Below are 20945 nucleotides of genomic sequence, written 5' to 3'. Positions count from 1 at the left end.
ATGACAGACCCGACACTTGGGAAATTGGCAAGGAGGTGGGTTTACAACGGGATACCGACCCGCTGTCAATCTTTGTGATTTTGACAGTGGACCCGCCTCCAAACCCGCCCTCTGAGCGCCGGCAAAATTCAGCCCGACGTGTGGGGAACAATATGATGTCTTAACTGAAAAGGGACAATACAAGAACTGCAACAAAAATATGGTTATCAAAAAAAAATAAGACTTCCATTTATATAGCATCTTACCGTATCTCTCAGACACCGCCGCAAGTGCTTCACGTACCACAGATTATTTTTTCCGGTGCAGGGACTGTTATGTGGGCAAAAGTGGCAGCCATTTTGCACAAAGCAAGATCCTTAGGAACAACAATGAAATGAAAGGCCTGTTAATCTGTTGGTTGAGAGTTGACCAGGTCACCAGGACTACTCCTTGCTCTTTTTTGAATTAGTGCACAGAGACCTTTAACAACAACAACTTGCATTTATAGAGCACCTTTAACTTAAAACGTCCCCAGGCGCTTCACAGGAGCAATTATCAAACACAATTTGACACCATAAGAACATAAGAAATAGGAGCAGGAGTAGGCCAATCGGCCCCTCGAGCCTGCTCCGCCATTCAATAAGATCATGGCTGCTCTGATCCTAACCGCCAATCCACTATCACAGAACCATCTCCTGAATCTAACAGAATTAGACACACTAAATAGGAGCAGGATCAGGCTACACGGCCCCTGGGCCCGCTCCGCTACCCACAGAGCCATGACCGATCCGAACCTAGACTCATGTCCAAATTCCTGCCCGCTCCCCGTAACCCTTAATTCCCTTTACTTCTAGGAAACTGTCTATTTCTGTTTTAAATTTATGTAATGATGTAGCTTCTACAGCTTTTTGGGGCAGCATATTCCATGGACCTACCACCCTCTGAGTGAAGTAGTTCCTCCTCATCTCAGTTTTGAAAGAGCAGCCCCTTATTCTAAGACTATGCCCCCTAGTTCTAGTTTCACCCATCATCGGGAACATCCTCCCCGCATCCACCCGATCCAACCCCTTCACAATCTTATATGTTTCAATAAGATCGCCTCTCATTCTTCTGAACTCCAATGAGTAGAGTCCCAATCTACTCAACCTCTCCTCATATGTCCATCCCCTCATCCCCGGGATTAACTGAGTGAACCTTCTTTGTACTGACTCGAGAGCCGGTATGTCCTTTCTTAAGTATGGACACCAAAACTGTACGCAGTATTCCAGGTGCGGTCTCACCAAGACCTTGTACAACTGAAGCAATACCTCCCTATTTTTATATTCTATCCCCCTAGCAATGAAAGCCAACATTCCATTGGCCTTCTTAATCACTTGCTGCACCTGCATACTAACCTTTTGAGTTTCGTGCACCAGGACCCCCAGATCCCTTTGTACTTCAGTACTTTCCAGTTTCTTGCCATTAAGATAATAACTTGCTCGACGATTTTTCCTGCCAAAGTGCATAACCTCACACTTTCCAGTATTGTATTCCATCTGCCAAATCTCTGCCCACTTACTTAGCCTGTCTATGTCCCCTTGCAGGTTTTTTATGTCCTCCTCACTCACTACTTTCCCTCCCATCTTAGTATCATCTGCAAACTTTGATATGTTACACTCGGTCCCCTCCTCCAAATCGTTAATATAGATTGTAAAGAGTTGGGGACCCAGCACTGACCCCTGCGGAACACCACTAGTTACTGATTGCCAGTCTGAGAATGAACCATTTATCCCAACTCTCTGCCTTCTGTTAGATAGCCAATCCTCTATCCATGCCAGAATATTACCCCCGATCCTGTGATTTTTTATCTTAAGCAATAATCTTTTGTGTGGCACCTTGTCAAATGCCTTTTGGAAGTCTAAATACACTACGTCCACTGGTTCCCCTTATCCACCCTATATGTTACTTCCTCAAAGAACTCCAGCAAATTTGTCAAACATGACTTCCCCTTCAAAAAACCATGCTGACTTTGTCCTATTAAATTATTATTATCCAAATGTCCTGTTACTGTCTCCTTAATAATGGACTCCAAAATTTTACCTACCACAGAAGTTAGGCTAACCGGTCTATAGTTTCCAGCCTTCTGTCTACTGCCCTTTTTAAATAAGGGTGTTACATTAGCAGTTTTCCAGTCTGCCGGGACCTTTGCCGAGTCCAGGGAGTTTTGGAAAATTATTACCAATGCATCCACAATCCCTACTGCCACTTCCCTCAAGACCCTAGGATGTAAGCCATCAGGTCCAGGTGATTTATCCGCCATGAGTCCCATTATTTTACCGAGTACCACTTCCTTAGTGATTTTGATCGTGTTTAGCTCCTCCCCCCCTTTAGCCCCCTGTTTGTCCAGTGTTGGGATATTCTTAGTGTCTTCTACTGTAAAGACTGATATAAAATATTCATTCAGTGTTTTTGCCATCTCCATATTTCCCACCATTAATTTCCCGGTCTCATCCTCTAAGGGACCAACATTTACTTTAGCCACCCTTTTTCTTTTTATATAACTATAAAAACTCTTACTATCTGTTTTTATATTTTTTGCTAATTTACTTTCATAATCTATCTTCCCTTTCTTAATCAATCTTTTTGTTATTTTTTGCTGTCTTTTAAAGTTTTCCCAATCCTCTATCCTCCCACTAGATTTGGCTACCTTATATGCCCTTGTTTTTAGTCGAATACTATCCTTAATTTCTTTACTTAGCCACGGATGGCTGTCTTTTCTTTTACACCCTTTTCTTCTCAGTGGAATATATTATTTTTGGAAGTTGTAAAATAACTCCTTAAATGTACACCACTGATCATGTATCGTCTTACCCTTTAATCTATTTTCCCAATCCACTCTACTCAATTCCGCTCTCATACCTTCATAGTCTCCTTTATTCAAGCTTAGCACGCTTGTTTGAGATCCAACCTTTTCACCCTCTAATTGAATATGGAATTCAACCATGTTATGGTCACTCATTCCAAGGGGATCCTTTACTAGGACATTTTTAATTAATCCTGTCTCGTTACACAGGACCAGATCTAAGGTTGCTTGCCCCCTGGTCGGTTCAGTTACATACTGCTCAAGAAACCCATCCCTAATACACTCAATGAACTCATCCTCAAGGCAGCCCTGCCCAATTTGATTTGTCCAATTAATATGATAGTTAAAATCCCCCATAATTATAGATGTTCCCTTATTACAAGCCTCAACTATTTCCTGATTGATACTCCGTCCAACAGAGTTGCCACTGTTCGGAGGCCTATAGACTACGCCCACTAGTGTTTTTTTCCCCTTATTATTCCTTACCTCCACCCAAACTGTTTCATTATCCTGATCTTTTGACCCAATATCATTTCTCTGTATTACAGTGATTCCTTCCTTTATTAACATAGCAACCCCACCTCCCCTTCCTTCCTGCCTGTCCTTCCTGATCGTTAAATAACCTGGTATGTTTAATTCCCAGGCATTGTCACCCTGCAGCCATGTTTCTGTAATGGCCACAAGATCATACCCAAATGTAGTTATTTGTGCCATTAACTCGTCTATTTTGTTACGAATGCTACGTGCATTCAGATAGAGAACTTTCAAATATGTTTTGTGACACTTAGTTCCTGCTTTTGCCCTTTTTATTACTTTACCTTTTACTCCATACCTTCTGCCCCTTCCTGACATGCTCTGGTTTTTAATTTCCCCACTGCTACCTAAGTCTATGACCTTCTCTGTTGTCATTTTTATTATTTGCTCTCTAGGAATCTCCCCGCCACTAGTTAGTTTAAAGCCCTCTCTACAGCCCTAGTTATATGATCCGCCAGGACTCTAGTCCCAGCACTGGCCAAGTGAAGCCCGTCCCAACGGAACAGCTCCCTCCTGCCCCAGTACTGGTGCCAGTGTCCCAGGAAGCAAAACCCATTTCTCCCACACCAGTCTTTGAGCCACGCATTTAACACTCTAATTTTATTTGTCCTAGCCAAATTCGCTCGTGGCTCAGGTAATAATCCAGAGATTATTACCCTTGTGGTTCTGCTTTTTAATTTGGCCCCTAGCTGCTCAAACTCCCTCAGCAGAACCTCCTTCCTTGTCCTATCTATGTCGTTGGTACCAACATGGACCACGACAACTGGATCCTCCCCCTCCCACTCCCAAGTTTCTCTCCAGTCCAGAGGAGATGTCCTTAACCCTGGCACCGGGCAGGCAACACAGCCTTCGGGACTCTCGCTCTCGGCTGCAAAGAACTCTATCTATCCCCCTAACGATACTATCCCCTACCACTACAACATTTCTTTTAACTCCCCCCACTTGAATGGCCCCCGCTCCACGGTGCTGTGGCCAGGCTGCTCATCCTCCCCGCAGTCCCTGTTCCCATCCTCACAGGGAGTAAGAGCCTCGAACCTGTTGGACAAGTGCAAGGGCTGCGGCTCCTCCAACACTACCTCCTGGATCCCCGTACCTGCCTCACTTCTGGTCACACCATCCTGACCCTGGCCACGGACTACATCTGAATTAATTAATCTAATTGGTGTGAATACCTCGTGATACACAGAGTCCAGGTAACTCTCCCCCTCCCTGATGTGTCTCAGTGTTTGGAGCTTGGACTCCAGCTCTTCAACACGGAGCCGGAATTCCTCGAGCAGCCAACACTTACTGCAAATGTGACCACCGTGAGCATCAATGGTGTCCACCAGCTCCCACATATTGCAGCAGCAACACAGCACCTGATCTCCCATTCTATGTAATTAATTAAATTTATTAATATTATTCTTAAATACCCTCTGCCCCGATTCTAGATGGTGAATATCACACCTTAGAAACTATAAACCAAAGAGATTTAAGCTTAAAAAGGGAGAAATACTTACCAACCAATCACTTACCCGCTTTCTGGTGACGTCACACTTGGATTACTTTTTACCTCTCTCCTTCCCTCCGAGTTCCGAGACTGGAGACTGGTACACCTTACCTGGTCTCTGGGGCCTTTTATAGCCCCGCTCTGCCGCTCGAGTTTCCCGCCGACGCTGTGAGGCCTTACCTGGTCTCTGGGACTTTTATAGCCCCGCTCTGACACTCGAGTTTCCCGCCGACGCTGTGAGGCCTTACCTGGTCTCTGGGGCCTTTTATAGCCCCGCTCTGCCGCTCGAGATTCCCGCCAATGCACTGAGGCCTTACCTGGTCTCTGGGACCTTTTATAGCCCCGCTGCTGCCGCTCGAGATTCCCGCCAATGCACTGAGGCCTTACCTGGTCTCTGGGACCTTTTATAGCCCCGCTGCTGCCGCTCGAGATTCCCGCCGACGCTGTGAGGCCTCACCTGGTCTCTGGGACTTTTATAGCCCCGCTCTGCCGCTCGAGATTCCCGCCGACGCTGTGAGAGCCTTACCTGGTCTCTGGGACTTTTATAGCCCCGCTCTGCCGCTCGAGATTCCCGCCGACGCTGTGAGAGCCTTACCTGGTCTCTGGGACTTTTATAGCCCCGCTCTGCCGCTCGAGATTCCCGCCGACGCTGTGAGAGCCTTACCTGGTCTCTGGGACTTTTATAGCCCCGCTCTGCCGCTCGAGTTTCCCGCCGACGCTGTGAGGCCTTACCTGGTCTCTGGGGCCTTTATAGCCCCGCTCTGCTGCTCGAGTTTCCCGCCGACGCTGTGAGGCCTTACCTGGTCTCTGGGGCCTTTTATAGCCCCGCTCTGCCGCTCGAGATTCCCGCCAATGCACTGAGGCCTTACCTGGTCTCTGGGACTTTTATAGCCCCGCTGCTGCCGCTCGAGATTCCCGCCAACGCACTGAGGCCTTACCTGGTCTCTGGGACTTTTATAGCCCCGCTGCTGCCGCTCGAGTTTCCCGCCGACGCTGTGAGACCTTACCTGGTCTCTGGGGCCTTTTATACCCCGCTCTGCCGCTCGAGATTCCCGCCGACGCTGTGAGGCCTTACCTGGTCTCTGGGGCCTTTTATAGCCCCGCTCTGCCGCTCGTGTTTCCCGCCGACGCTGTGAGACCTTACCTGGTCTCTGGGGCCTTTTATAGCCCCGCTCTGCCGCTCGAGATTCCCGCCGACGCTGTGAGGCTTTACCTGGTCTCTGGGGTCTTTTATAGCCCCGCTCTGCCGCTCGAGTTTCCCGCCGACGCTGTGAGGCCTTACCTGGTCTCTGGGGCCTTTTATAGCCCCGCTCTGCCGCTCGAGTTTCCCGCCAACGCTGTGAGGCCTTACCTGGTCTCTGGGGCCTTTTATAGCCCCGCTCTGCCGCTCGAGATTCCCGCCGACGCTGTGAGGCCTTACCTGGTCTCTGGGGCCTTTTATAGCCCCGCTCTGCCGCTCGAGATTCCCGCCGACGCTGTGAGGCCTTACCTGGTCTCTGGGGCCTTTTATAGCCCCGCTCTGCCGCTCGAGTTTCCCGCCGACGCTGAGCCACATAAGGAGATATTAGGACAGGTGACCAAACGCTTGGGCAGAGAGGTAGGTTTTAAGGAGCGTCTTAAAGGAAGTGAGAGAGGCGGAGAGGTTTAGGGAGGGAATTCCAGGACATCCCAAATGACAGCACTTCCAACAATGCAACAGTCCCTCAGCATTGCACTGAAGTAGCAGCCTAGGTTATTTGCTCAAGTGGGAATTCAACCCATCATCTGACTCAGAGGCAGGTTGCAGCCAATTGAGCCAAGCTGCTGCAGTCAGGTTGACTGATGAATACAGACATTAAAGAAAGAACTTGCATTTATATAGCGCCTGTCATGATTTCAGGACGTCTCAAAGTGCTTCACAACCAATAAAATATTTTTTTAATGTAGTCACAGTTGTCATGTAGGCAAATGTAACAGCCAATTTGTGCACAGCAAGTTAATAAATGACCAGCTATTCTGTTTCAATGATGTTGGTTGAGGGATAGATGTTGGCCAGGAGTACTCCCCTGCTCTTCTTTGAATAGTGCCATGGAATCAGTTATGTCCACCTGAGAGGGCAGACAGCTTAATGTCTCATCCGAAAATTGGCTCCACTGACCATGCGGCGCTCCCCTCAGTGTCAGCCTAGATTGCATGCCCAGGTCGCGGAAGTGAACCTTGAACCCTTGGCCTTCTGACTTGAAGGCAAGTCTGCTGCCACTGAGCCAAGGCTGACACCTGAAGGTACAGTAGTAGGGCGGTAATGATTTGTCTCGTGATTCCATTTTCCTGCAGTGCTTTAATTTTGAGTGTTTCTTTGACAGACCAGCAACGGTACAAGTGTGTGAGCCGGAAGCTGATGTCACAGTGAGCAACAGAGGATTCGCCCAAGGTGCAGAAGAGCCTGCGACAGCTAACAAAGGTATAGAATTATCGTCGTCAAGCACAACTAAAACACTCTCTTCTTTAAAGAGGCCAGTGCAGCTTCATTGACAGCCAGGATTCTTGGATTGGATGGGGAATGGTAGATTGTGCCCTTGACTCGTTGGGGGTCATTTTGACTTTGGCTGACGATGGGAAACGGGGCGATATCCGATCAGCTGCCCAATCTTCATTTCCATTGACTTCAATCGAAAATCGAGAGAGAGTATGACGGGCGACTGATCCAGTATCGCCTGCTCCCCACTGTCGGCCAAGGTCAGAGCTATCGCCATCAACTGCAACTATCCCGACACGCAGAAGGTCTCACTTTGTCAAAATGAAAAGCTGAAGAATACGGTGGGTGGTTGCTGTCTTTTCTGCTGTGGGCAAAGCTGCTGTACTCTTAAAAATAAAATGCACCGTTGCTGCTATTGCTGCACAGAGTCTGTCCCCCTTTTCAATGGATTTAGCAGGAAAAAACAGAATACGTGCTGATAATGTGTTTTTCCTTGCAACATGGGGAAGAGCTCTATCTCATGGGAAGGGACATTAGCTGCTCTGTGGACTCGAGACACAAACTAAGGGAAGTCCAACCTGTGTGAAATGTTCTGGTAGACAGAGAGAGTGGCCTGGGTCCCTGCGTAGGTTGCTGACTGGCGAGTGATGGTGACTGTCTTCTGGTAGCTCCCATCCTGATCTCTCTTCCCTGTTCTGTTGCGAGCTGCTCCTGCTCATGCTTAGATCTCATTTGTCTTGCCACCTCCTAATCAGATAGATAAGTTCATTGTTCAAGGGGCAGCTCGCAAAACATTTTTTTTAAATTCCTTTTTCGTAAGCCATTAATTAACTATGCGTAGCCCTCTTAGTAACGCGCTATAGGAACCGACTGGATCTTGTCTGCACACTCGAATCAGGTGTGCCACCAAAACTGACCTTGAGGTGTCGCAGAATTCTGGGGATCCAGATGTTAACTAGGGAAGGCTGTCCCTACCCAGGCTCAGACAGATTATGGTCAAGCGGCTCTTCATTTTCCAGACACTGGGATTGGAGGAAGTGTGGGCTGCCGCTTGCGGTGGGGGATTCCCTATCGGTACACTGCCTACAGGGTAGTCCGCAACCCTGGGGTCTCCCCGCCTTTATCTTCCACCACGTTCCCAGGCCACAAGCACCCTCTCCGCCTTGCCAGATTTTCCGTGCTTCCCTCCCCCTCTGCTATTCTGCTGTAATCATTTACACCTCCCCTGCACCCATCTTTTGTTTCTATACTTGTCCCATTACCACCCTCTTTTGCCTCGCACCTTCTCCCCTTTTGTCATTTAATCACTCCTGCCCTTCGCCCTGTCACAGACCCTTCTCCTTTCCCTTTTGCTCTTTCCCTGCCCGCCCTTCCCCCACACCCCCTCCCCCCCCCCCGGCTCTTCCTCGCTTAAAAGCCGTCCCTCATCTCTTAACATCTTCCGCTTCTGACGAAAGGTCATCGACCCGAAACGTTAGTTCTTGTTTCTCTCTCCGCACATGCTGCCTGACCCGCTGGCCGTTTTCCAGCCTCACTTACCAGTGTTGCCTTCGGTGGTTTGCTGGTTGCAGCCACTCTCGGGTTGAATGTTTGCTGGAAATTAAACTGGGGATTTTGGGGTTAAGGTGGAAGATTGCAGCGATTAGCGCACGCGGTGACTGCTGTGTCTCTCTCAGTTCCTTTATGACAGTTTGCACATAGTAAAAAGTTGTTTGCAGTATACGATTCAGCGCTCATTTTAAAAGGGTGTTTGTCTTTCCCGAAGACTCTTTGCATCAAGCGTTTTTCTAACACAAACTCTGGGGCAATTACGTTTATTTTCAAGATTTAACCCATTTTTGTTCTTCTCGCTCATTTTCTTCCTTCCTGGGGGTATGTATGGACTCCTTTGCTGGGGTTACATTCCACCCTGCTGTATCTCAGTAAAACAGAAAGACTTGAAACATACAAGATTCTGAGGGGGATTGACAGGGTAGATGCTGAGAGGTTGTTTCCCCCTGGCTGGAGAGTCTCGAACGAGGGGTCACAGTCTCAGGATAAGGGGTCGGCCATTCAATACTGAGATGAGGAGAAATTTCTTCACTCAGAGGGTTGTGAATCTTTGGAATTCTCTGCCCCAGAGGGCTGTGCATGCTGAGTCTTTGAGTAGATTCAAGGCTGCGATCGATAGATTTTTGGACTAGGGGAATCAAGGGATATGGAGATCGGGCGGGAAAGTGGAGTTGAGGTTGATGATCAGCCATGATCTTACTGAATGGCGGAGCAGGCTCGAGGGGCTGTATGGCCTGCTCCTGCTCTTATTTCTTATGTTCTGTTCTGACAATCTGTTTTTAGTGATGTTGGTTGAGGGATAAAAATATTGGCCAGGACAATATTGTCATGGGATCTTTTATTTCCCCCCCGGTAACCTGACCAATATTTATCCCACAACCAACATCGCTAAAAAAAACTGATCGTCAGCTTCGCGATAACTGGGAAACTCGCACCTTTATATCAACCTTCACCTCTCACCCAGTTATTTACACTTTATCGTTTTTAAATTCTATTTTTGCTTAATTTACTCTGTCTTGCGAGCAAATGGGCTGCACAACACAGGTGAAAGGTCAATAAAGACTGTCAGAGAGACGAAAGTTAATATCTTCACATGTCCTATTACTGAATGTTTTTGGCCGCACGTTACTGGAATGTGCAGTTTGCATTGTGGGGTATCGTGACATACCCTGGCTGTGTACCTTGAGGAAGATTAATCATATTATCCATAAATATGTAGGAACATTTTGAGGTGATTAAGTTGAGGTTCAAAACGAATGTCGCGTAGGTGAAAGGTTTGTTTTTGATTGAGTTTATTTACTGTTTCAGATGAACGTGGGAAATGCAAAGCAAAGACTGCTGCTAATGGCCCCTCTAGATATACATGGAAAAGCACTACATGGCCAGAGATCAGAGAACATCTGTCGGAGCACTTGCACTTTGGTCAGCTCCTTCCCGAGAGCATTCCACGGAAATTTGACTATAAACGTAGAGATTTCCTAATGCGGCAATATAACCTTCAGGCTGCAGTGTACAGGCCCGTTACAGCCACCTCCAAGATGGACCTTCAGAGCTTTGAATCTGCATGTAACCACGGCCACTACAGTGTGACGATAGTTGGTACGTACAGGTGCACAAGTGAAAAGATTGGGTTATACAGACCTACCATGACTGCACTATAATAATATGTACGGTGTCAGGCGTGGCTCAGTGGGTAGCACACTCGCCTCTGAGTCAGAAGGTCATGGGTTCAAGTCCCACTCCAGGGACTTGAGCACAAAAATCTAGGGCTGACACTCCCAGCGCTGAGGCAGAGGTGCCATCATTCGGATGAGATGTTAAACCGAGGCCCCGTCTGCCCTCTCAGGTGGACGTGAAAGATCCTATTTCGAAGAAGAGCAAGGGAGTTATCCCTGGTGTCCTGGCCAATATTTAAGGCTCAACCAACAACTAAAAAAACAGATGATCTGGCACTAAATAAATGCAAAACTTTCTTTCCTTTTACATGCATTTAAAAAAAAAACTATTCTGCAATTATTTTTTATTTAAATGTTGCAGGGATCTGGTTGCCGCTGGTTTTGTTCCAAAAGATGGGGAGATGACTGAGAGGTTGTTTTGTTGACATTAAATTTATGAAATTGAGTGGAAATTGACAAATACATTGTTGGGAAATGCGACTTTATTATCAGATTGGGATTCGGCAACTTAGATTTGTATCGTACTCCTCACGTACAGAAAGGTGTTTGGAAAAAAACGTTGAGAAGGAAATTGGAGGAGACCAAACAGACGGAAGAAAGAGAAACTGGAGAAGGGTTGGGAGGGTGAAGCACAGTCAAAGAGGAGAGTTCTGAAGTGTTTTTTGGAAGCAGGGTTGTAGCACACCAGAGGGAACTAGACGGGGAGTTCCAGGGAGAAGGGGCCTGGTGGCTGAAATAGCAGTCAACAGTGACGGTGTACGGGACAAGGAGTCACCCAGTGTCAGAAGAACACAGGGCGCTTCCAGGGATGCAGGGCTGGCGATCACTAAGGTAAGGTGGGGGCGAGGCAGGATTTGAAAACCAGGACAAGGATGTTGGTCAAATTAAAGGAGCACTTCACTTAAAGTCAAGAAAACTCAAAGTGATTTAACAGATAGATTTCTCAGTGACAAACGTGCAGTTAAACTTATTTTGGTTACATTGAATTACTTCGAGTCTGCTGCGCAGAAACAGGCTATTCGGTCCAACTGGTCCATGCCGGTGTTTATGCTGCACACGAGCCTCCCACCCTTCTTCATCTCACCCTATCAGCATACCCTTCAATTACTGTCTCCCTCTTGTGCTTATTTAGGTTACCCTTAAACACATCTGTGCTAGTCGCCTCAAGTACTCCTTGTGGTAGCGAGTTCCACACTCTCGCCACTCTCTGGGGAAAGAACCTCCTCTATTAGTGACTATCTTATATTGATGACCTCTAGCGTTGGTCTCCCCCAGAAGTGGAAACATTTTCTCCACTTTTACCCCCTCGAACGCTTTCATGATCTTAAAGACCTCTATCAGGTCACCCCTCAGCCTTCTCTTTTCTAGAGAAAAGAGCCCCGGCCTGTTCAGTCTTTCCCGATAGTTATTGACCTCTCAGTTCTGGTATCATCCTTGATACTTAGTTCTTGATCAGTTGGTAGTGCAGATCCCACTTCAGTGGGAGGACACACCTCCAGGAACCCAACTATTTGGATCTTTGGACTCCATCTAGTGAAACTTCAGCAGCTGGGTGTAGCCTCAGCTTTTTTTTTAATGCTGATAATCAATTTTACTTCATGTAAAGGGAACAGTTAATGTTAGCAGGAGGTTTCAGAGGAGCAAAGTCCGACTGAGCATCCAGTCTGCCTTCAGCCAGCGATTGATGGTAGACACCCCCGCCACCTCTGGCAACAACTATTTACATGTCGACCAGAGGATTGCTGTCTCAGTCAGCATGGAGGAACATCGGGCCCACTTTACCTGGCACGCTTGTCTCAATTTGCACATAATACACGTGGGAAACACTGAGCTCATTGAGGTCGCAATCAAATGGCGGCCCAGAAATGACTTTCAATGGGTTGACACCTCTGCCAATACAGCAGAGAGAGGAATTTCAAACAGGTTATGCATTCACGCACAAGAATCTGATGGTATAATTTCAGGGCCCTATGTTGAATCGGCCATTTTCAAGAAGGTTCTTTTGTTTATTCAGTTTGTCTGATATCTTCTTTGATAGATGCAAGGGTTGCGGCAAATATGTTGGGATATTACAGGTTACACGAATCGCCAGATAATTTTGACGTGTCTGTAATAAGTGTACACTTGCTGTTCTGATACAGGTGTCAATCACCAGGTAGCAGTTGATGTTGTGTTTCTACCGGCCGTGATGAGCCATGAGGGTCACCGCATGTTGGGTCTGTCAGTGGACATTCATGATAACACACTAGCCTCCATTATGGCCAGTGGTTATATTTGTGAGGAACAGGCCACAGATAATAATCAGCTAAAGCAGATGTCTTCATCTCCAGGTAAGAACTGTGTCCACAGCCGGATCGCAACACTGAACTAAATAAAGTGCTTCCCGTGACTTAATCAGGTGACATTAGCCTCGCAGCACTGATTTCAACCAGATCCCACCAGCCTGCAGCATTTTCTGCATCGTTAAAACACTGCTTTAGCCGCCAGCCGAGGCTCAGTGGGCGGCACTCTCGCCTGCCAGTCAGAAGGTCGTGGGCTCACAGTCCCACTCCAGAGACTTGAGCACAAAATCCAGGCTGACACTCCAGTGCGGTGCTGAGGGAGTGCTGCACTGTCAGAGGGACCGTCTTTTGCATAAGACATTAAACTGAGGCCCCGTCTGTCCTCTCAGGTGGACGTAAAAGATCCCACGGCCACTATTCGAAGAAGAGCAGCAGAGTTCTCCCCGGTGTCCTGGCCATCATTTATTCCTCAGCCAACATCACTAAAACAGATTATCTGGTCATTATCACATTGCTGTTTGTGGGAGCTTGCTGTGCACAAATTGGCTGCCGCGTTTGCCACATTACAACAGTGACTACACTTCAAAATCCGTCTTCTCTTCTTAGGCAGTCCCTTGGAACCGAGGCTGACTTGCTTCCACATTAAAAATGAGTTCTCAGGTGACTGATGAGTCCAATGCGGGACCTACAGTCTCTGTCACAGGTGGGGCAGACGGTGGTTGAAGGGGCGGGTGGGTGGGGTGCTTGGGTTGACGTGCGCTCCTTGCGCTGCCTGCGCTTGGCTTCCGCTTGCTCCCGGCGAAGAGACTCGAGGTGTTCGGCGCCTTCCCGGATGCTTCTCCTCCACTTTGTGCGGTCTTGAGCCAGGGATTCCCAGGTGTCGGTGGGTTTCCAGGTTTTCAAGGAGGCTTTGAGGGTGTCCTTGAAGCGTTTCCTCTGCCCACCTGGGGCGCTCTTGCCGTGCCGGAGCTCCGAGTAGAGCGCTTGTTTTGGGAGTCTCGTATCGGGCATGCGGACAATGTGACCCGTCCATTGATGCTGGGAATGTTGGCCTGAGCAAGAACACTGACGTTGGTGCGCCTATCCTGCCAATGGATTTGCAGGATCTTGCGGAGGCAGCGTTGGTGTTACCTCTCCAGTGCTTTGAGGTGCCTGCTGTACATGGTCCATGTCTCTGAGGCATACAGCAGGGCGGGTATCACTGCTGCTTTGTAGACCATGAGCTTAGTGCCGGGTTTGAGGTCCTGGTCTTCAAACACTCTCTTCCTCAGGCGACCGAAGGCTGCACTGGCACAGTGAAGGCACACTGAAGTCCAACACTTCAAAATAGTACTTCATTGACTGTAAAGCCGTTTGGGGGGTCCTGAGGTCAAGAAAGGCGCTATATAAATGCAAGTCTTTCCTTCTTTGATAATCATTATCCAGTTTCATAAATTAAGCCTAAAGTTTGTATGTGATTTTCTAAAAGAACAATTGTTCAAATCACTTTTTTATTCTGATTGAATAACTGAAATGCAGATAAATTTTAAATAGGCGGTAGTTTTGTGGGGATTGTTGCAGGCGTTCTGACAGATATAAATAGCATTGTACTGGGGGCGGGGGTTTCAAGCTCCTCTGGTGACCTTATTCCTGTGAGTAAGGTGTATCTGACATGGAAGGGAACACCAGCCAGAGTTCCTGCTCGAAAGAGGATTCTGTAATTGCAACCCAGTGACTCCCCACTGGGAATAGACACTTCTGTGTAGAACAGGATCTGCCTCAGCTGTGATCTCCTTCAACAACAACAACTTGCATTTATAATGTGCCTTTAAAGTGGAAAATATCTCCAGGTGTTTTATTGAGGGAAATAAAGGAGCAAGCGCTGAGCCATGGGGGAGGGGGAAAGGTGACTGAAAGCCTGGTTGAAAAGCAGGGGTCAATTCAATTCAATTCAATTTTATTTGCCATATGTAACTAGTACTAGTACAAGTACAATGGAATGCTTACTCCCCGTAGGGACACGTCAGCTATTCTTACAGCGCCATGTTCAGAAAGTCAATTCAATGGCATCCAATGGCAGTGGGAGCACGATGTCCCTCAGCCGCTCCGTCCTCCTCGTCACTGCAGCCTCCTCCTCACTGTTGCCGACTCGGCTCCACGTGTGGTGGCCTGCTTCTCCCGCTCACCCTCTGGCCACCATTCCCGGCTCCCCTCCTCCCAGTCGGACTGTGAGTCGTCATAGCTGCTGCTCGATGCGCTGCGCTGCCTCTGCCCGACTCGCCGAACACATCCTCTGGTCGCTGCGGCCTCCACCTCACCGTCGCCGGCTCCACGGTCCGACGGCCCGGGGCCTGCTTCTCCCGCTTCCGATCCAGCCTCTGGCCGCCATGCTCGGCTCCCCACCTCCCAGTCGGAATGCCTTCCCGCTGAAGAGCTGCCGGCCGACGTGCTCTAGCGGGTCAACGTGGCTGCTGCTGCTGCTCGATGCGCTGCGCTGCCTCTGCCCGACTCGCCGAACACTTCGCTCCGGTTGCGGGAGCGAGCAGCGAGAGCGGGCCGCCCAAAGCAGGGAGAGCGCGCTAGCACCGGACCGTCTCGGTCGCCATCTTGACTTGGTCGAGGAGGTTTTCAAAGGTGGCGAGAGAAGTGGTGAGGTTTAGGGAGGGAATTCCAGAGAGTGGGAATGAGGCGGCTAAAGACACAGAGCACCAATGATGGGGAAATGCTAGAGACAGTCAACCAAAGAATTGCTGGGGGAGGTTTTGGAGATAAGGTGGGATAATACTGTAGAAGGATTTGGAGATGAGGACCAGTGTTTTAAATTCAGTGCTTTGGGGAATAGGGAGCTCCTTTACGAGGCTCCTTAAAACCTACCTCTTTGACCAAGCTTTTGGTCACCTGGCTCGGTGTCAATTTTTTATCTGATTACTCCTGTGAAATGCCTCGGGGCGATTTATTCGGTTAAAGGCGTGACGTAAACGGCAAGTTTTTTTGAATTCATTCACGGGATGTGGTCAAGGCATGCATTTATTGCCCATCAATAATTGCCCTCGAGAAGGTGGTGGTGAGCTGCCTTCTTGAACCGCTGCAGTCCTTGCGGTGAAGGTCTTATTATAGTTTCTAGTAGCGGTTTGGTGCAATTGAGTGGCTTGCTAGGCCATTTCAGAGGGCGGTTAAGACCGGGTAAGGACGGCAGATTTCCTTCCCTAAAGGACATTAGTGAACCAGATGAGTTTTTACGACAATCCAGTAGTTTCATGGCCACCATTACTGGTACAGGTTGAGCGTCCCAAATCCGGAGTTCCGGAATCCGGACTCCGGGACAATTGGTGGCAGGGGTCCGGAATCCGTAAAATGTTCCGGAATCCGGACACCCTGAGGGAGGCTTATCAAAAACCGGAATTAGTGCAACCAAGGCCCAGGCATTCCCGGACTCGGCACGTGTTTCTGATGTCAGAAGTCCGGAAATATCTCAACCTGGGCTCGGGCGTTTCCGGACTTCGGGCATCAGAAACACGTTCCAAAGTCCAGAAAAACCCGAAAACCGGCTCGGCCTCGGTCCCGAGGTTGCCGGATTCGGGACGCTCGACCTGTATTAGCTTTTTATTCCAGAATTTAAATTCCCCAGCGTCTCACATCTCCGGATCAATAGTCCAGGCCTCTGGATTACTAGTCCAGTACCGTAACCTCTATGCTACTGTACCCCTAAGTTGTTACATAAAATTCCTTGGGTGACTACAGTCTTCAGTTTAAGTGACTGTGGTGGTAAAATTTTAACTGAAGGCTTTGGGGTTCTGGCAATAAACAAGCAAGAAGATGAAGAGATCAACACTTCAGAGTGCTATAGCTGACATTGAGTCTGCAGTTGGCAGCTCTGCTGTGAGGTAGTGGCTATGGGACAGAGTTTTCTCTGTTACACTGGGGCATAAAGCATTGCCTGGGTGGCGCACCTTCAGGAAACCTGGGCATGATTGATGGGCAGAAAAGCGGATGCGCATTTTTTTGTTACCCGGCGCGCCATCCGATTGTTTTATACTCGAGCACTGAAGAGAATATTGAGAATATGTCATTGCGAGTACAGGAATTGAAGGTTTTTCCAGACGATTTAACTTCCCAGCCAGAATCTGTATCTTATCACAGATTCTTACAGCACAAAAGGAGGCCATTTAGCCCATCGTGCCTGTGCCGGCTCTTTGGTAGAGCTATCCAATTAGTCCCACTCCCCCTGCTCTTCCCCATAGCCCTGCAAGTCTTTCCTTTTCAAGTACAGCAAACTCTTTTTTATCCGGCACCGACGGGACCGGCGTGGAGCCGGTTGATCAAAAAGTCCGGATTACAGAGAGGTATACTTACTAAGGTACGAGAGCCCTGCACACGGCCACAGATCCAGGTGTCCCTGTTGCATGGCAACAGGTGCAGGAACCCCAGTTACACGGCCACAGATCCAAGAACCCCGGTTACACAGCCACAGATCCAGGAACCCCGGTTACACGGCCACTAATATGAAGTAAAACTTACCTGAACCTACTCCTGAATTTTGCTGGTTAAGAGAGATTTCCGGTTATTTAGGTGCCGGTAAAAAGAGAGTTTCCTGTATATATCCAATTCTCTTTTGAAAGTTACTATTAAATCTGCTTTTCCACCCTTTCAGGCAGTGTATTCCAGATCATAACAGCTTGCTGCGTAACAAATTCTCCTCACCTCACCTCCGGCTCTTTTGCCAATTTATCGTAAATCTGTGTCCTCTGATTACCGACCCTCCTGCCAGTGGAAACCAATTTCTCTTTACTAACTCTATCAAAGCCCCTCGTCATTTTGAACGCTAGACTCCTTTTGCAGATAAACTGATTCAAAGAGGATTTTTGCCATTTGAATGTTGACGCTCGGGGCTTGCTCAGTGCTTTGACTGGCGCGTGGAACACGGTTATGAAACACTAAGAATCCTTTGTATTATTCCCTTACAGATCAGATTGTCAGGACAGCAGCTGACCTGGACAGCCAGCATGTCGTCTGTGCCCTAGATGTGTGCCATCACGGTGGGGACAAGTCGGAAGTGATTTTGAACAAAATATACAGAGTGACAGAATGAAATCGTCAGTGACCATTTTACCGACTGCATTTCAACAATATCCATTTTCCATTCATAGATTCTAGATTTCTATCCGTACTTCCCTTTCCAAATAACCGCCTCAGAGTGACAATGTCAAGACGAGTGCTTTGTGGTAAATATTTGCAATAATAGTATATTTAATATATAATTTTTCACCAGTGGTTGTGTACGCATTCAGACTTTTATCGCTCAAATAAATCTCCGGAATAAATCCAGTCTCCTAGAATGAATTAGAACAGAGGCTAGTTTCTCACAGCAGTGGGATGTATTCAATCACTGTGTACTGTCAATCGCCATGGTATTAGGCAGTTGAAATTGAACTCTTTGCTCGAGATTAGGAGTCTCCTCTTAATGATTCTCACCTCCTTGTCTTATTGTGCCTCGCTGGTGAACTGATTTGGGAAAACTAAATTCAAGGCCTGTTTATGCTAACACCTGATTTCAAACCCAGCTCTGTACTTTTGGGGTTTTCTCTCTTGCTGATTAAGCTGCCTTAGTGTTAGCAGCGACGGCTGGCCTGGGCAGAGGCTGGGCCCTCTGCTCACCTCCTGATCCCCCGAAGCCTCTCCACCGTCTACAAGACTCGAGTCAGGAGGGTGCTGCAGTACGCACCACTTGTTTGGATGGTTGCAGCCGCAACGACACTCGAGACTGTCGACACCGTCCAACACAAACCAGTCCACTTGATTGATAACCTGCTACTGGGCTCCGTATCCACCAGCGCACTGCGGCTGCAATACCTACAACTCACCAAGCTCACACCAGCAGCACCTCCCGGCCACAGGGCCTCGAACACAAGAGCAGAAATCTGACGGGAACGCCATCACCTCCAAGCTCCCCTCCGAGGCACACACTGACATGAATCAGTCATTCATGAAAGAAAGACTTATGAAATAATACTGAGCAGCCTACGGGTGGCGCTGTCCAGGGAGAGCACAAATACTCGGGCACGGGCCCAGCTTGCGCAGGACATTCTTAACAGGAACTAGTGAAGGACACAACTAGACCTCCATGTTGTAAAACAATTGATTAAAGCTTTGCTTAGACCAAGTGCCTAGTAGTTTTCTTACGTCACGCACCATCCTGACTTAGATATACATCGCCATCCCTTCATCGTTGCTGGGTCAAAATCCCGGAATTCTCTCACTCACAGCACCATCACCACAAGGACTGCAGCGGCTCAAGGAGAAAGGCTCAACACCACCTTCTCAGGGCAACGAAGGATGGGCAATGAACGCGGCTTGGCCCCCATTGCCAACATCCCCAGAACAAATTGAAAGTCAAAGCAGCCACTAAACAACCCAACTGGAACTCAGCCCACACTTACTGCGCTGTGATGGTCTGCAATGGGAACTCTTGGGAAGGAAGGATTTAAAAATCAATTTAAAAAGAGAAATGGATGTAAAGTATTCAGCACGTTTATTAATATTCATGCTTTTTTTTTAAATATATATTTTTCAACTATCTTGCATTGTTTTTGAAAGATCCAAGCCAGTAAGTGTCAGATAGTGATGCAGTATGAGAGAGCTTCACCTCAGCGGGAAGGCAATCACCATGTTGGTTTTGGTCACCACTGTTTTACAGCTATGGATTAATGAAGTCTGGAAGATGTATTGCTATCTTTGACTTTCTGAAATGCACCAAAACCTTCTTTTTTTACAAAAACAACCAAGGTATTTATAGTGGCAAGTAGAATGATATATTAATTCAGCTTCTGTTTATTTTCATAACTGAGGTGAAAAATTTAGCACCGTGACCCAGCACCTACCTTCGTAGCTCTGCGTTTGTGTATGTGTGTACGCCAAACACACAACACGCAAGTCCAACGTGAGTCTGTCCGAACAAAAACTAAATAAGGGACCTCCTCTGTTTAGTAGTTAAGTGTAGTCCTAATATGGTTCTGTGCCATAAGAACTTGGAGTGACCCAAAACTCAATTCTCGACAGAGATTACCAATGCCCACACTATATAGTGACCCCGCCTGGCAAACAGCAGGGTCAGCTGGACTTTGATGTTTGTATGAGGGAATAGCTTGTTGCCACTTGGAGCTCGATTTTAATAGCCCTGAGGAGGCGGGCTTGGAGGCGGGTCTGTTGGGAAAATCGGAAAAAATGGCTTCAGACATCCAACCCACCTCCATCCCGCCCCTACCCGATATCCATGAGTGTCTGTTTAGCTGCTCCCAAACTGACCCGTCTGGAACCAGTGGGACAGGTAGTCTTGCTAATCCTATTTTCATAGTGGTTTCCAGGAAGAGACAATTGGAGTGGGGGGAGGAGAAAGCGGAATTGTCGATGTTAAGATACCCTCATCGTGTACACATATATACATAGGGTTAGGATTTGGTTCAATCTCGTGTGACTAAGGTTTTTCCTTTTTTACTTATAAATGGCTTGTGAATTTGTACTATAGCTAGAAATAATGAAATGGTTAAAGTTGTTCATTCCCAGGATGCTTTAGAGTTTCATGTGTCAGGGTACAATATAGCTGACTGCGCTGTTTACCTTCTGCTGCAGTGCAGATTGTGGGTTGCAGGATGTGTGTTTCGTGCCTATTGACTCATTTTTGTGGCCACGGTATGAAGCGAGATAACCAAAACAGTCTTGAGCTAAGATGTGGGACAATAGGCCAGAATGGTAAACAAGTTATGTGGAGCATAAACGCCGGCATGGACCGGTTGAGCCGGATGGCCTGTTTCTGTGCCGTATATCCGATGTAAACCTATGTAATCCTATGTAAAGTTGGCATCTGGTGTTGTGAAGGAACTCTCTCATTTCTGGGGGCCTTGTTCACAATAACATAATGCCATAATGAATCAGTAAGGACAGTGTGCGTGAGAAGTGACCTATCAAGATCTTGAGCTTGCCTTAACAATTAGTAAAGGCGGGATCAACAGGATCAATGAAGGTTACCCAGGTAAAAACAGAATAATTGTGTTCATTTCTCTGTATGTCGACTGTTCAAAGACATTGCGTGTGTCCGGGCTTGGTGAAGCACAATAAACGGGATTACGTTGACACCACGTTTAGTTTGTCAGATTCGAATTTT

At 47.7% G+C, this 20945-nt stretch overlaps 1 protein-coding gene across 3 annotated transcripts in view; it reads left to right on the top strand.

Annotated features, from left to right (window-relative positions):
• The window catches only part of radx (RPA1 related single stranded DNA binding protein), a 96892-nt gene extending 78784 nt beyond the window's left edge, over positions 1-18108 (top strand). For all 3 annotated transcript variants that reach the window (XM_086001770.1, XM_086001753.1, XM_086001761.1), the window contains 4 exons: positions 7187-7284; positions 10159-10449; positions 12668-12856; positions 17752-18108. In XM_086001770.1, coding sequence (XP_085857896.1) covers positions 7187-7284; positions 10159-10449; positions 12668-12856; positions 17752-17876 — 703 coding nt within the window. In that variant the 3' untranslated portion in view covers positions 17877-18108. The remainder of the gene's footprint in view (positions 1-7186; positions 7285-10158; positions 10450-12667; positions 12857-17751) is intronic.
• Positions 18109-20945: the final 2837 nt, after the last annotated feature.

Source organism: Somniosus microcephalus, chromosome 1, assembly GCF_052327205.1.
Source record: "Somniosus microcephalus isolate GS21.2 chromosome 1, FLI_Smic_1.0, whole genome shotgun sequence".
In the NCBI taxonomy this organism is placed as follows: Eukaryota; Metazoa; Chordata; class Chondrichthyes; order Squaliformes; family Somniosidae; genus Somniosus; species Somniosus microcephalus.
The sequence above is the reverse complement of the archived record's forward strand: the minus strand, read 5'-3'. Positions and strand labels throughout refer to the sequence as shown.